Source organism: Cloeon dipterum, chromosome 2 (assembly GCF_949628265.1).
Source record: "Cloeon dipterum chromosome 2, ieCloDipt1.1, whole genome shotgun sequence".
Taxonomy (NCBI): Eukaryota; Metazoa; Arthropoda; class Insecta; order Ephemeroptera; family Baetidae; genus Cloeon; species Cloeon dipterum.
In genome coordinates this window covers 10,925,623-10,940,414 of record NC_088787.1, presented here as the reverse complement: position 1 = coordinate 10,940,414, position 14,792 = coordinate 10,925,623, and the positions used below count along the sequence as shown (strand labels likewise).

At 41.3% G+C, this 14,792-nt stretch overlaps 2 protein-coding genes and 1 long non-coding RNA gene across 4 annotated transcripts in view; 1 reads left to right on the top strand and 2 right to left on the bottom strand.

Moving 5' to 3' along the window:
• Positions 1-3,294, bottom strand: part of Mid1 — a 102,018-nt gene extending 98,724 nt beyond the window's left edge. Inside the window, exon 1 of the mRNA XM_065477935.1 lies at positions 1,659-3,294. Coding sequence (XP_065334007.1) covers positions 1,659-2,546 — 888 coding nt within the window. The 5' untranslated portion in view covers positions 2,547-3,294. The remainder of the gene's footprint in view (positions 1-1,658) is intronic.
• Positions 3,295-7,574: 4,280 nt separating this feature from the next.
• UbcE2H (ubiquitin conjugating enzyme E2H) lies at positions 7,575-12,811 on the bottom strand. 2 transcript variants are annotated; one of them, XM_065477604.1, is made up of 3 exons: positions 12,703-12,811; positions 11,925-12,281; positions 7,575-9,182 (listed from the first exon to the last, which is right to left on the bottom strand). In XM_065477604.1, exons 2-3 carry the CDS (start codon positions 12,141-12,143, stop codon positions 8,850-8,852), a joined length of 552 nt encoding a protein of 183 aa, XP_065333676.1. In that variant the 5' UTR covers positions 12,144-12,281; positions 12,703-12,811; the 3' UTR covers positions 7,575-8,849. The 2 variants fall into 2 exon arrangements, with proteins under 2 accessions (XP_065333676.1, XP_065333674.1); XM_065477602.1 differs by lacking the exon at positions 12,703-12,811 and adding an exon at positions 12,384-12,531.
• LOC135935340 (uncharacterized) lies at positions 12,783-13,822 on the top strand. Its single transcript, XR_010574206.1, has 3 exons — positions 12,783-12,924; positions 13,115-13,341; positions 13,404-13,822. It is a non-coding gene; the product is annotated as an uncharacterized LOC135935340 (long non-coding RNA).
• The last annotated feature ends 970 nt before the right edge of the window (positions 13,823-14,792 follow it).

Genomic DNA, 14,792 nt, shown 5'->3' with positions numbered 1-14,792 from the left:
TGAAATTGATAATCCATCACAAACTCAATTAACATACACAAATTGAGTCAGGGGAGGGACTCTGACGGCCTTCATCCTGCCTGTTTCTGTGGCATAACATAGTTATGTACAAAAACACAACTCCCTTTGAAGGTTATATCAAAATTATGCAACCGGCTTGGCATTGGCGTGGCGCTCGTTGCATTGTTCAAAAATTTCCAGACAAATTGTTTCCTCCTTCCTCCAGACATTTTCTAATTTAAATTTACCGGTTACATAACATAATTTTGTCCTAAGATTTAGAGAAAAAATTCCTTTTACTCCTGAGGCCACACTTTTGGATTGCACTGTTTATTATCGTGAAAAAAACGAATGTAAATATTTTATCCGACAGATTTGCAAGGGGAGGCCGATCTTTTCGGATCTTGGCGGATGTTGTGTGCACACGCGACATGATTTACGGTCGATAATTCTGGCGCGCGCGACTGCTACTGCTGCTTCTCGGATGGCAGGCAGCAATCAGGTCAGCGCTCCGCGTTTTTGCCCGCGCCGCGCGCGATCTCGAAATAATTAGCACAAAAAGCCGGCCGCGGGGCTGATCATTTCGCCGGAGGCACGCATCATCGTTTTTAATACAGATCTTGCTTGTGTGCCCGCCGGGGGATGGAATTCCGAGTCTCGGCCCTTTTTGCTCCCCGTACTCACACACACACAGCCATCGCCGCCGCCGCTGCTGGGAATTAGCATGAAAGCCGCCATTCAAAAGTGCGCGCACGGTAAATAAAACGTTACATCTCTAGTATTTTCCTGCGGTGGCGGCGGCGGCTGTGGCGGACTGAAAGCGGCCGATTGAAAGGGGTTTTGTTGCGTTTCAAAGCGGATCGACGACTTTTGTCCGACGACGTGTCCTCCGCGCGCTCATTTCGCCCGGCTGGATGAATTCGGCAGCAGAAATGAAATAAAATCGGACCGGTTTGATGCAGATTTAGTGCCGGTTGAATTGAATTTTTATTTTCATGTCAGTTAGGAAGGTTTTAAGTCAACCCCCAATGGCTAAAAATGTATTCATCTGGTTTGAAAATGAGATAGTTCATTGCTGAAAAAAAAAAATAAGGAATTTCAGTCTGTAATTGAAAAAAAAATATTTTGACCTAGTTTGCCTGCAAAACAATATGAAGAGGTAAATTTCAAGGACTAGCAAGATGGCTTTTCGCTTTTGAATATATAAAAAAATCGATGTTTTTAACTGTCATTCAATTTCTTCAAAGAGAATTCTCTCGGTTAGATGTCGAGTTTCGTGCCTGATATTTGGTTTCAAGTCAGTGGGAAGCAGTTGAAGGTTTTTCTCTCACTGAATAAGAACCGAAAGCGTCTTTTCTGTACAATAAACACGAAACTTACCTGTTTTCGAAATGACGATTGCAATTGTTATTTAATAGACGCGAATTCCCAACTTTTTCATTCGGGTTTTCAACGTTTCTTTGTCTCGTTCAAAGTTAACGGCAGTGCGGATACACGAAAATCTAGCAAATATCGGACACTAGAAAAATAAAGCCTAGTTGGAAATGCAGACTTTACGAAGTGTCCGGGACATTTTTCACCAGAAGATGGCGGATGGAAGGATTTGACGAGATTTTCCGAGAAGAAACATGTTTATGGAAAAGGGTGCAGAGTCTTACCTTACAATCGTCGCACTTGAAATGTACTGAATAAGTCTGGCCACAGTCATAACGTTGTAGAACAGCATCAAAAAGATGTGTAGCCTTTCTTGCAAGCCGATCCAAAGATAGAAGAGCCTCAAGGTGGCGATTACACTCAAAAGTACGTAACAAACGACTTACAGGCACCTCTGTTTTATTATTTTCATTACTCCTAGTATTATTGTGGTTTTCAAGTTTGTCAATAGTATTTTGTTGTTGTTGGTTGCGCATATCAGCAGCATATTCTTCTTCAAGACCGGCCATCAGCACACTTTCGACAGAGTGCTCGCAACAAAACGGAAGTCGCAAATTTGAAACCTTGTCTCGAAATTGGTAAATACTCTGGTAGTCTTTTTCACACAAAGTCTCAAAAACACTTGGCTTTAAATAATGAAGGCACTGGCTTAACTCCGGAGAATGTTGACTTGTTGACTCTCGCCCGTTGTTGGTGGTGTTGGCGGACTGGGTCGACGGATTCGAGTCGTTCTTACGGATAGTTTCCATCATACAGGCCCGCGGACACATGTGGTACGGCTGGTCATGTTGGTTGGCGGCGGCGTCGATGGAGGTGTTGGCGGTGGCGGTGGCGTTCTTCCCTTGGGGCGGCGGCCTGGGGTCGCGGGCGGGCGGCATGCTGCCCGGCGTCGGGCAGCCGAGGCCCCAAGATGGCGGCACGCCGATGATCTGTTGCTGCGTGGTGCCCATGTTGCTGTTGAGCAGCTCCTGGGGCAGGGTCAGCGGCCACCACGAGGCAGAGCGGTTAGCCGGGGGCCCCGCCGGGTGGGCCCCGTCGGCCGGGCCGGCCACCAGCGTCAGCAGCAGCAGCAGGGAGGCGGCCAGCAGCAGCAGCCGCCGGTGCAGGGGCATGGCCCTGCTTAGGGCCGGCGGGTACCCGGCGGTGGCCCCCGCGGGGCCCGGTGGAAAAAAGGCAGGCGAACGGCGGCACGGCGAAAATCCGGGCTGCTGGCTCCGTCGGCACCGTCGGCGGTGGCGGCGGCGAGCCGACGCCGCCCCCGCGGCGGGGGCGGGGGCGGCGGCACGCTCCGCCGGGGGCCGCAGCCCTGCGGCAGGCGTGTGCGGCGCGGCGGCGAAAGGTGATGCTGCCGCCGCCGGCTGGTCGACGCATTGCTCCGCCGCCGCCGCTGCTGCAGCAGCAACAACAACCGACGCCGCCTCCGCTGCTGGTGCCGCAGTTGCTGCTGCCGCTCGGCCGCCGGTCCGCCGCCGCCGCTGCACGCGTCCACCCGGCGGCAGCTAGGCGAGCATCCGCCGCCGCCGCCGACCACCAGCGCGCACAACAGTCCCAACACCGCCGCCGACGACGACGACGGCGACGGCGACGACGACGCACCCGCTGCTGCAGCACACGACGACGACGACGACGACGACGACAATTTCACGACGAGCCCATTGCTGCGGCTCATGCTGCTGCCATCCTAGCTTTTGCTCTTGCTCTCTCTGGCTGTCCCAAGGCTGAACCCTCTCTCCTTCCTTCCTCACACGCGCGCTCTCTCTCTCACATTCACACTCCGCGGCGGCGAGCTTCTCTCTGCGCGCCCGACCCGCACCGGCGGCACCACCGTCGTCGCGGCCCACCAGCTCCGAGCGAGCGAGCTGCTCTGCCGCGGCCAGGCCGCCGCTCCAGCTCGGTTTCCAGCGGCCGGCGCCGGGGCGGCGCCACCCTGCGACCAGCCGAACCCTGCTTCCCGCCGTCCACCCCAGATGGCGACCCCACACCCCGGCTCCGACAGTCGATTCGCACTCTAACCCCCACCCCCACGTTCTTTCGGCCGAAATTGACAAACACCCTTCCTAAATTAAGCTAATTATACTCGACCGGGTTTTCCTTTTGTTTTCTAATCAGTAACAAAACAAATTTTCTTCAATTCAAATCAGGAGGTAAATAGATTTTAAAAAATTTCAATTCATGCACGTGTTGAGTGGTACTGCATTAAAATAAATTAAAACTTGAAAAATCCAAAATTTAAAGAAGGCAAAAGCCTGCACGATTTTTGTAGCCAATTGCACGAACTAAATGTTACGGATTTTGTCAAAGCCAAAATTCCCAAAATTTTAAATTTTCTGCGACATTTAGCCTGCTATTCAAAAGGTGAGGAATGAATCCCTAATGAAATTTTATTTTTATTTCACAACAAGGAGTTTCTAACAATAGGTGTCATACACACCGCAGTTCATCGAAAATCTGCCAAGAAAACATTGACAATAGCGCTGTAAATATTTGGAAAAATTGGCAAAATTTCATTTTTAATTGAAACAAGGTCTTTTTATGGTGCACTGTAGCACAACAATTGGATTGATACAGGGCAACGACTGATATTAATTTGAATATTTGGTTACAATAATGCAGTTGATGAAATTGTTAGTTTTAACAATTTGTTTTGCAATAATCAAGAAAGGACCTTGCTACAATTTAAATTCAAATTTTGTCTTATTTTCTCCAAAATTAGCAGTGCAGGAATACATTTTCATCGCAGATTTCGATTCCTCTCGTCGAGCAGAGTGTACGACAAATTTTTGGGAGTGTTCGTTGTGAAATAAAATATGATTTCAAGTAGGTTAGACACTTCTTACCATTTAAAAAAAATATAACTTTGCGGCCACCTTTCTAAAAAAAATTCAGTGGTTTTCAACTCACACATGCACAGGAAAAAAATATTTAGTTGATTTATAACTGCTGTAAAACCAATGTTTATTCTGTGTATTTTTATTGTATGATCTAAATATAGTTTTATAATAATTGTTCCATGAAATAGGGCTGCAGTTGACAGCAGAAACTAGTTGGCATAAATAAAACGATGTCTTTTTTGCAACGAGGAATGCCTGAATTTTTCTTCTACTATAACCAGGTCAATTTGGGCTTAAAATGAATCCGTGGAGAGTGTGGATTACTTTACACATTAGCAACAAGAGTTTTTAGTGATTTTTCAGTATAAGGTAAACTTATAATTTCTTAGACTAATTAAAATAAATATCAATAAATCATTTTTCTCCGTTTTTGGAAGTTAAAACCTCTGTGCGGCTAGCCGGCCACCGCTCAAAGCTTAGAAATTCCACAGTTGACTGTCTCACAAACGATCCGTTCCACAAATAATGTTCTCCTCTGATACTCGAGCACATATTTTCTCTGTTGGGTTGGCTATGAGAAGCCGATTTAGTGCTGCTTGCCCGCGTATATAATAATCCTGAGCGCGGTCAAGAAGGTGCCCGCTACCGTGACGCGCACGTCCCACCCGTCGCTGGCATAGATGAGTTATGCAACCGGCGCGACATTCGTGTTTAGCAATAAGCCTGCCAGGATTCGTCCAGGGGCTCGACCTTATTCTTCTGCCGTCCCAAAATTTATCTTGTTTCCAACGGAGTTTTTAAGCTAAATTAGACTTGCTTATTAATTTAACTTAAATTTATGCCAAATTATACAAGGATATTTTTGTTATAATTATTGATTTAATTATATTGCATGCTAGAGTTCTGCATTTTTTGTAAAATTAGGAATGGCACAAAAAATAAAAAACCTCGAGATTGTTAATTTTAATTCAACAACTATAAATATGGGATTTTTTATTTATTTATATTATTTCATTCCGGAGTTTCGATAACCATTCAAAAAAATTTAACAATCCGTCATATTTAGTCGACCTTTTCGTGAAACGTCTATAATTAATTAATGAGCATTATATTTCGTTAAAAAGTTACTGACTAAATTTAACAGTGCCTAAATACATACATGACGCGGCCGCTGCAACTGTTTAAGAATGAGTTATTTTTGTCAATGGGAAAAAAACAATATTGATGCAAAATACCTTTCCAACTGATTAATATTTGTTTGGTACAAATGAAGCAACCAGCATGCTACTATAATTCAGCTCTTCTCCACGAAACATAATGGAAACCATTCGCGATATTGCCAAGAAAATGAACACACGGTCGAGTAGACGCGACGCAAAAGCTGTTTGCCTCGCTCGAATATATATATACAACATCCATTAAGAGATTGATCTTAGTCAGCATCGGCGCCGAGAGAGTGAGGCAAAACAAAAGCCACAGAAACTGCACTTTGTTTGGCCGAGCACGGAGCAAATAATTAAATTCTCGGTGACACGCGAGAGTAGAGCAGCGCATGGATTGTGTTGCTTCCTTCCGACTAATTATTTCAGGCGCGCTGCTCTGTGCTTGTGCAGAAGCACAAAAATGATGTGCGACTCTGCAGCTGCGGCAGCGCCGTGGCGCAACACGAAGCAGAGCTCGAATTATTTTTCCGGACGAACTGCAAATCGTTTATTCACATTTGCTGACTGCTATGTGCGCACTTGGCGAGAGCACACAAAACGTAAACCCTTGTGGATTGTTTGCTTTCCAAGTTCGTTTACCACGACGGTGCTCCCACATGAGATGTCTTCAAAATGCTCCAGAGTTGAAACAATTTCTTTAATAGAATTTTAAAGGAAAAGGAATAAGAAATCAAGCAATTTTCATTTTTACGACGTCACTGCTCGGAATTTACTTTGGAGCTGGATCTAGTTGTAATTTTTTTCTGAAACTAGGCGCTATCTGAACAAAAAAAAACCTGATTTTCCCTCATTCATGGGTTTTACGGTCACTTTTTTGACATTTTGCGTTTGCTCTAAATCGAACACAAATGACGCAATTTAAAAACTTTTAAGACTCTTAAGTAACACTTAAAACCTACTAAGACCGTCTTTGATACCCAAAACAGTCTAAATCTCTCAATAAGCAAATTAAAAAAATTAAATCTGCGGAAAATTAACTAAAATTTCGGAACAATTACAATGTTTCAATTAAAATACTTTATTTTACAGTCGCTTTTTTTGTTATTTAAAAAGTTCCAATTTGATACTTGCTTATTCTTAGAAACAGAAAAATGCCAATTAAATGCTACCATAATTTTTAGTTTGTTAGGCACTGCTAGTTTTTAAAAGCGATAATCCTGAAAATTATAACTTCAATTGCTTTTTGGTTCCATTTTTCTTTTTTTCTGTAGATCTTGCATTTCATTATAATTAGGAATAGCAGATGATAAAAAGCCTAAGCTGGTATTTTTTTAACGAAAAAGACAAAAATATTAGTATGTATCAAATGGTTGCGACAGTTCTTTGGGCTTTGTAAGAAACTTTCCCGACTGTGATGAATTTATATGAAAAACCGTTTAAATTAGCCAAAGAATTATGAAAATGTGAGTATAAACATCCAATGAAAGAAACCACCTTAATTAATGGTTTAACTAATTAAAGCTCTTTTAAATATTGAAATAAATTTGCTACTTTCGTTAATAGTTATATAAAAAGTGGGATTAAACAGTCTACGTCTGTTAATTAATTTCCTCCAAACCAGTCTTAAAATAGTTGTCTTTTTACGTCAAAATTTCCGCTAACGCGTAAACTCAAAATTCCGCGAATTGGTCCTAAAAATTCAAATAGTTTTCAACTGTCGCCTTTCGTTTTTAATACACTTCAAATTTTAGCGAATTTGTCTCATTTCCACAACCACTTAAGTTAGCCGAAAATTTTCAACAGCTAGTTTTTAGTTTTCAATTTGAATCAATATATATGGTTGTAGTGGGCAGCGGCGAGGCCGATAATTTTGCAACAACGGCCGTGGCTGTGATGCGCGCTCAAGAGCGTCTTTTGTCAGTCTGGACGCCCCTGACAAGTCGAGGGGCACACATAATAGAATTGCACGGGATGTGACAAGAAGTGGCTGCTTTTCGAGAGCGACCTACTTTTGTTGTTCTCTCGCTCTAGTGTGAAGCAAGCGCATCGATTGCTTATGTTCTCTCTCTCTCTCTCCCTCGCCCTCATACCGACGAGGCAGCTGCAAGATCGGCGGGCGATCTGGGCAAAAATGAAAAGCAGGTCATTTTATTAGTTTTATTACGTGTTTATTGGCTTTTCCATTGATTTTTATTTGATATAAAACAAAGTATTTGTTTCGCTCCACGACTTATACACTGCGGGCACAAAGATAATAATAATTATTATATATAATGTGTTAATTCATATCATGGATAGAATGAAACTCAACTAAAAGTAATTTAGTGTTGTGGGCCGTGTACAAAAATCGAGCTCGCCACGATTTGTGGGGGACGAAAAATCGAAATTAAATCTAATTAAAGCTTGTGTCATCTTCCATCTCCAGACCAACCAAGTTGAGAGAAAATAAAATACGTGTCATCACGAATTTACGCAAATCTTTTGCAGGAATAAATGAAAAATAAAATATCAATATATATTTGTCCTAAAGCCTAATTCACAAGAAATTTTTCATCGTTTTGTTTTAAATTCTTAGAATTTTCTCAAATAAATTCGTCGTTATTTCCATGGGCCAGCACACAACATTAATTAAAATCGTTACTGCGCTAGTTTGCCTAACTCTTTCTCACTTTTACAAAATATAAACATTATTTATTTGCTCCTCTACGCGTTAGCTTTTTTCTTTTTGCTTCGATTCATTTTAGATTTGAGACATCCACGACAAAACACGAGAGAATGACTCTGAATAATCGAGTCGAACGGGCTGGCGGACGTGCAAAGCAAGAGTGGCGAATTGTTGGTTTGATAATATTCCTTTCATTCTCACCTCTTGTGTCTTTCGCGACAAGAGCTCTCTATCACCGTAAAAGCTATGCGAGTTCCGAATATAGAATAGATCAATTTGATGTAATAAAAACCATGCTATTTACAATTTGTGTGTCGGTGTATTTCCCTCGGGCTGACAGAACGGACACTGTCTGACTGGAAATCGGAAAGACTGTTGAACTCGCATCGACATTGAATAATTTTGACAAGATCCGAAAACATAGACGAGATGCGAAAACCGGCACCACCGCATTTTTGGGTTCGAGAGCCAGACGGTGGCGCCATCTGTCCAGGGGCTGAAGTTGCAGTGCTTCCGTGTCAGCCGTTGTTTGTTTGTTTGTTTGTAAATATATTTTTATTTCACTTTAGCGGCCGAGGTGCGGTTCTGGTCCTGGCCTTGTTCACACGCGCAATTATAATTAATTCATCCAGACGAGATTGGTTGTTTGGTGGTGGTTTGTGGTGGTGGTGGTGTGTGAGAGTGGGGGGGAGATCAGTTCGTCGGGCACTGGAACAAGTCCGCGGCGGCGGGGCTGCTGGGGAGGATCACGATCGGCTACAACTCCATGTCCTGCGCCTCGTCCTCGCTAAAGTCGGACAGCGACGACTCGCTGTCCGAGCTGACCGCCTTCTGCTCCTGCTCGCGCAGCGCCTCCTCGGTCGCGTACTTGCGCACGTACTCCTGCACCTTCTTTTTGTAGTCGTCTGGCTTGTGCAGGTACATGGCAGCCGCGTCGCCGTTCAGCGGGTCTATTGGGTTTGGGTAGGTCAGCAGCTGCGGCAGGAACGACTCGAAGATGTTGGACAGGTCGTACAGCGCCGTCCACGCCTGGTTGATCACGTCCAGGCACACCGTCCCAGACACTTCGTCGATGTTCGGGTGGTACACCTGCAAGACACACACTCTTTTAGCTCCCTAGAAATTCAAAATCAGTTAAAAAAATTCTGCGTAGACACTAAATCGGTGCTCTTTTACAAAAGAAAAAGCGGGTTTGCATTTTCTTACCACCTCGTTTTTCCACCAATGGTTTTTATCAATTTAATGCGCAAAGATTGCAAGATGTAAAATCATATTTGATTCCCAGCTAAAAATTAAAAATTGGCGGTTGTAGGTGAAAAAAATATGCATTGCAATTTAAAAATGCCCTTCTTGCCTTCGATTCCCCAATGGCCAATCACCATATAAACGTGCAAAATTCTTGCAATTGAAAAACATATTTGCTAACGGTTCTACGGCGATTGGCCGGACTGATTTTTGTTTTCAGCACATTAAAAGAACTTAGAAAAAGTGTAGAATGTACCGTGATAGGAATGAGTCTGAAATCACAGCAATAGTGCCTTAAAAAATGCACAAGTAACCACTGGCGCCATCAATTAGCGGCTTCGCACACTAAGGGGCTTTCGCAATTGGTGAATTTTCAGTCTGCTAAAAGTTGCTCTGCTGATCCGCAATAAAATCACTTTGAATCTAAAAGATCAAGTTGAGGTCATGCTAGTAAATTATTGAAATTTTCGTGCAAATAATTCCTGCAAGTTCATGTTTATAAATCAGAAAAAAACATCAACTGAATTTAAAAAGGAAAAATCTTGCAGGTTTGTTTGAAACCTTGACAGTAAGAAAAAGGCTGTAGAGTGATTAGTAGCAGCTATTTGCAGGGTCATCTGAAATTTGTAACACTTATTTGAAGTTAGTTTAAATATTATTAAAATCCCAGGTTGTGCAGAGGAAATAAAATAGTGCCTCTAAAATGGAATGTGTTAAAAAAAGGTCCACAAGCCGACCAAATAAATCACTCTTCCTTCAAAACTTCAAATATTACCAAAAATTGGATTTCAATATTTAAATATATTTGGGATCAAAATACACTTGTCCTACTTGTATTTGATATTAAAATATAACAACGTTCTATTAACTGCTCATTTGTTTGTTAAATAAATATTAAAAAATCCATAATTTCAAGAGTAAACATTGTCTACATAAATCTTAAATCAAACTACGCAATCAAGAACACTCCTAAAAGAAATTAACTCTGAACACGTTTGATCATTTTTTATTTTCTTTTTTATTAGTCGTTTAAAAATTAATTCCATCGACCAAAGAAAATTTTAAAAAGAAGAAAATCGTAACCGATTTTTTAATCCCATATCCAAAAGTAAGAAAATTTATATTTTTCATAGCTTGGATAAAATACTTTTCTGGCCATTTTAGTTTCCCTCTAAAAAATTCCATACAAACGGACGGGAACTTGTGCATAAATTAATTAAAGCGACCAAAGCTCTAAAATTTCAAATCAGAAAATCAAAATGTAATTCGTTTCTTTAATAGGATGGGGTCAAATCATTCAACACTAAAATAAAAATACTGTGGCTCAATTGTGTTCATTAGAGATCAGTCTGATCAAAAATAAATCACGTGAATTTACCAGCAATTTTTTGCAGATCTCCTACAATAATTCTTAGTCATAATTTTCTGAATTAATCTCATTTTTTTCCAAGAGCAAAATTCCCATAAAAAGGGAAAATAATGAAATGCTGATAATTTTTTGTATCCGAATAGTTCAAGCACTTCACGAATTCATTTTACATGATTAAGGTTGGACATTTAATATTTTCAATCCCTTTTTTTAATTCAAGGTCAGCAACAAATTTTGTAAAATGGTTAATCGCATCAATATAATTGGAAATAAAAAATTTGCGTAACAACATTTTTATTTCAAACTCGAAGCAATTTTGTAATTATTTCATTTTTATAAGTTGCTCAAAACTTGATAGCTTCATCCCTTATTGCTTTTTCTTTTGTAACCTTTGTTGATGGTAAACAAAGTTAGTGAATGAAAAATTCCATTCAAACCCTCACAATATGTATTGTTTGTTTTTCTCATGATATGGGTGCTATCTACATTAAAACAAACTTGGGACATAAATTTAAATCTCACCGATTTGACTTGAATATAAAAGCCTGCAATTGGATTGCAACCAAACTAGTTCATACAATGAAATGTTCAAAACATCTGAAATCGACTCTTTAGAGCTAGAGCGTAATAAAAAATAAGTAAAATGAGGAATGGCTTACGAATATCGAATATCGTGCTCATTTCAAAATACATGTTGTGTTGTGTTAGTAACAACACTTTGATAACGAGAGTGAGATAGATTCGATATGCGTTTTTATTGATTTGGTCAGCCTTTGGACGTATTTCAGTCGGTTCCCAGGAAATAACCCGAAACGAGGCTGATGATAAGTAACAATAAAATTAAATTGGTCTTGACGTCGAGATTGACTGTCGTTTTAAGAATAATTGACGACGGAGAATACCAAAACGATATTTAAATTTTATACAGAATGCCGCAATCCACTGACGCATTTTTTCAAAACAATTTCAAGGACTTGCAGATTTCAAAATAATAATTGCAATTACTCAATGGTCTCCATCTGAAGGTCAAGGCGAGTAATCAATACCGCACAAAACGTAATCAATATAATTCTAGCGTGTAAAAATTTAATTTTCGTATCAATGTCAATCTTGAAAAAAAAAGTTTGAACAACATTGTGAAACCACGATAAGAGGAGATGGTCAATACCGAATAAATTTTTAATAAGTAAGAAAAAATTGGGTCGGCGCAAAATCACCTTGTTCATGAAGCCGATCGAGGGCGACTTGAAGGGGTACTGCTCTGGCAGGTGCACCCTGACCTTCCACACTCCGCCCTCGTACGGAGTGCCCCTGGTTCCGTAGAACTTGACGCAGAATTCGTTGAGCCCTCCGAGGATGGTGACCTCATGCTTGCTCTCGATCAACTTGATCACGTCCGTGTCCATGCGACGCTTTCCAGCGCTCGGCGACGACATTTTCCCGCTGCTGTCCCGACTGGGCTTTCGACCAGGAAGGCTGCTCTCTCACTCCCGTGTGTATTTGCGTCTTGCCAAGCTCAAGGCTGTTTTACAACATGGAGGCCAGCTGACTGGCTCGACGACTCGAGCGACGGCCTGCAAAACAGAGACGCCAATTTCAGCCTCAAACGCCAGCCCCTGACGCAATCGTATGTATTTTTCGCCCCGAGGGCTGCCTCGCTCGGTGGTGCTACTCACGCTAAATCACCCCGAGAATCGAGCTACGCAAAGGTGCTGCCTGTCAACCAATTTCCCTGCTGCCTGCTGCTGCGATCTGCGATTAGCTGACTGTCCCACTCCAGCTGTTCACGGGCCAGCCAGTCAGCTCCCCCACCCCACCACTGCCACCGCTGCGCATCGATTTCGCAAAGCAGTCGATAGTTAAAGTGGTGCGCCCTTCGCCCCGCGACGAATTCCGCCCTCACGGCCCGCGGCAGCTCGCCAAAATGCCTCGTCCGACGAGTTCAAATAACAAATTTTCGGCGCCGAACGTTTTGAAACTCGGCCGTAAACTTACTCTTTGGTTCTGCAACTCCAAGTTTTGAAGAATTACGGTGCTTCGGACGCAAGCGTAGTGAATGCCACGCCCCCTTTTCACCAGCTGTTGCTCCTCTTGTTGTCAAGTGAATACCTTCTCATCGCCCACTTCCACTTTCATGTCGTTACCCGGTCGCGGATAGCAACACTGAGCAACACCGTCAGCGATGTCTATTTCGGCGAATTTTTATTCACTTTGCAGGTACAGCGGATTTTCATTAGTTTATTGAATTGAATAAAAACGGATCCTCTTTGATTCTCAACCTTTCCTAATTGTTGTCATTCCGTTTAAATGGTGATTTTTGACACATTAGATATATGAGATAAAATTCCATTATTTATATTTTTATTTTATTGTGTGTTGCTCAAAATCCAATTTAAACTTTTTGCAGAGGACTCACTTGAAAATTTTGGAAAGTCACCGTGCAGAAAACCGACGTCATTTTGAACTTAGGAAATGCGTCAGCAGTTTTTCATCGCCTTGGCCACATTCGGAACTTCTTCCAACAGTTAATGCAGACAAATCAGGATGAAAAATAAATGAAAAGAATAAAATAGAAGAGCCGCATTGGAGATTATGGTCTGCATTTTCTTCAACGAAGTGGAAAAAGAGTATTGGGTATATAAAAATGGGAATTTTGCAATGTATTCAGTGAATTAAAATATCTTATTCCATTGCAGAAAAATGAACAGAAGGTACGAGGGACACAGAATGAAATATCTCAATCGTGAGCACTTTCTGAACCAATCCTGAGGAGAGCTTCCTGAACAAAATCTGCTAGTAAAACTCACTTCGTGTTTTTTCCTACCAGTGTGAAGTCTGATTCCAGTATTCAAACGTGTTTCTGACTACTAATATTATTATTAATAGTTCTCCCCCTCTGAAAAATGTTCAAAAGCATCAGCTTAATGGGGCAGCTCCTTAAATATTATATTTTTCTCGCTGATTTTGAAACGACTCAAGAAAACTGTAAAGAGAGAGAGAGAGATAGTATTTTTGGAGCGTCACCACAAGTTTAGCAAGAAACCAGTTTTGATGCGCGCTCGCTTGTTTCAGGCTCATTCAAAGAATAAAAATAGCATATATATTTTATAGTATATTTTCCAGTAAGTTTTATTCAGTCTGATATTACATTAAATTTGAAACTATACTGCAGCTAGTTTCAAAGTGATAATTCTGTTGCTCCAACATCAAATCATTTAACAGTTTGAAAAACATTCTTAGATACTCAATTTGATGAACTTCCTAATATCTAGCAGTGCAGCATCTGAAGAAGGCAAAACACAAGCAGCACAACAAAAGCGAAACGCTCACGATTATGACGACCGTCATGGTAATTGCAATCAAGTTGTTTTGAAATCTGAAAGCAAGATATCAATCAGTCACGTAATATGCATTTTTTTACAAGGAAATATATTTTAAAGTATCAATTTTTAAACCACAAAATGTGATATTAAAAAAATATACCGAAATTTGAATTTTATAAACCGAGACACACGGCGTTGTGGGGAATTGAAAATTATCATTTCGCACAAGTCACAGTAACGATTATTTTCCTTTTAGAAAATATCTTACGTGACATTCAAGGCGTTCTGCGAGTCACAACAGTAGAAACCCCAGTCTCTCATGCTGAAGCAGCAGTATTCGTGATTTGTTGTGATCTCTGTTGCATTTGTAGGTGGGCAATCAAGCACTGTTGCTGAACTACTAGCCAATCCATTCATCACTCTGTTAAATGCCGTCGTCGTATGGTTGCCACTCACATGACAAGCTGCTGGCAAGGAGTCGTCTGCAATTTTCATTTTTTTTTTTTTTTAATATGAAGTCAGAAAATTGATTTTTTTTTTATCGGTTCACCTGCTTTGAAGTAATTAGCAACTCCCGTTTCTTCAGAAGACTGTGGATAACCTGAAAACGAAGAGAAATTAACTCACTCAGTGGGTTGGTAATCAAGGCAAAAACTAATTAACAACAAAAAATATACGATTAGAAAAGCGAAGTGACAATTGGAAAATGTGGTCAGCTCTGAAGGGAGAAATATTGGAGGAAAAATCAGGAAATGATAAAAA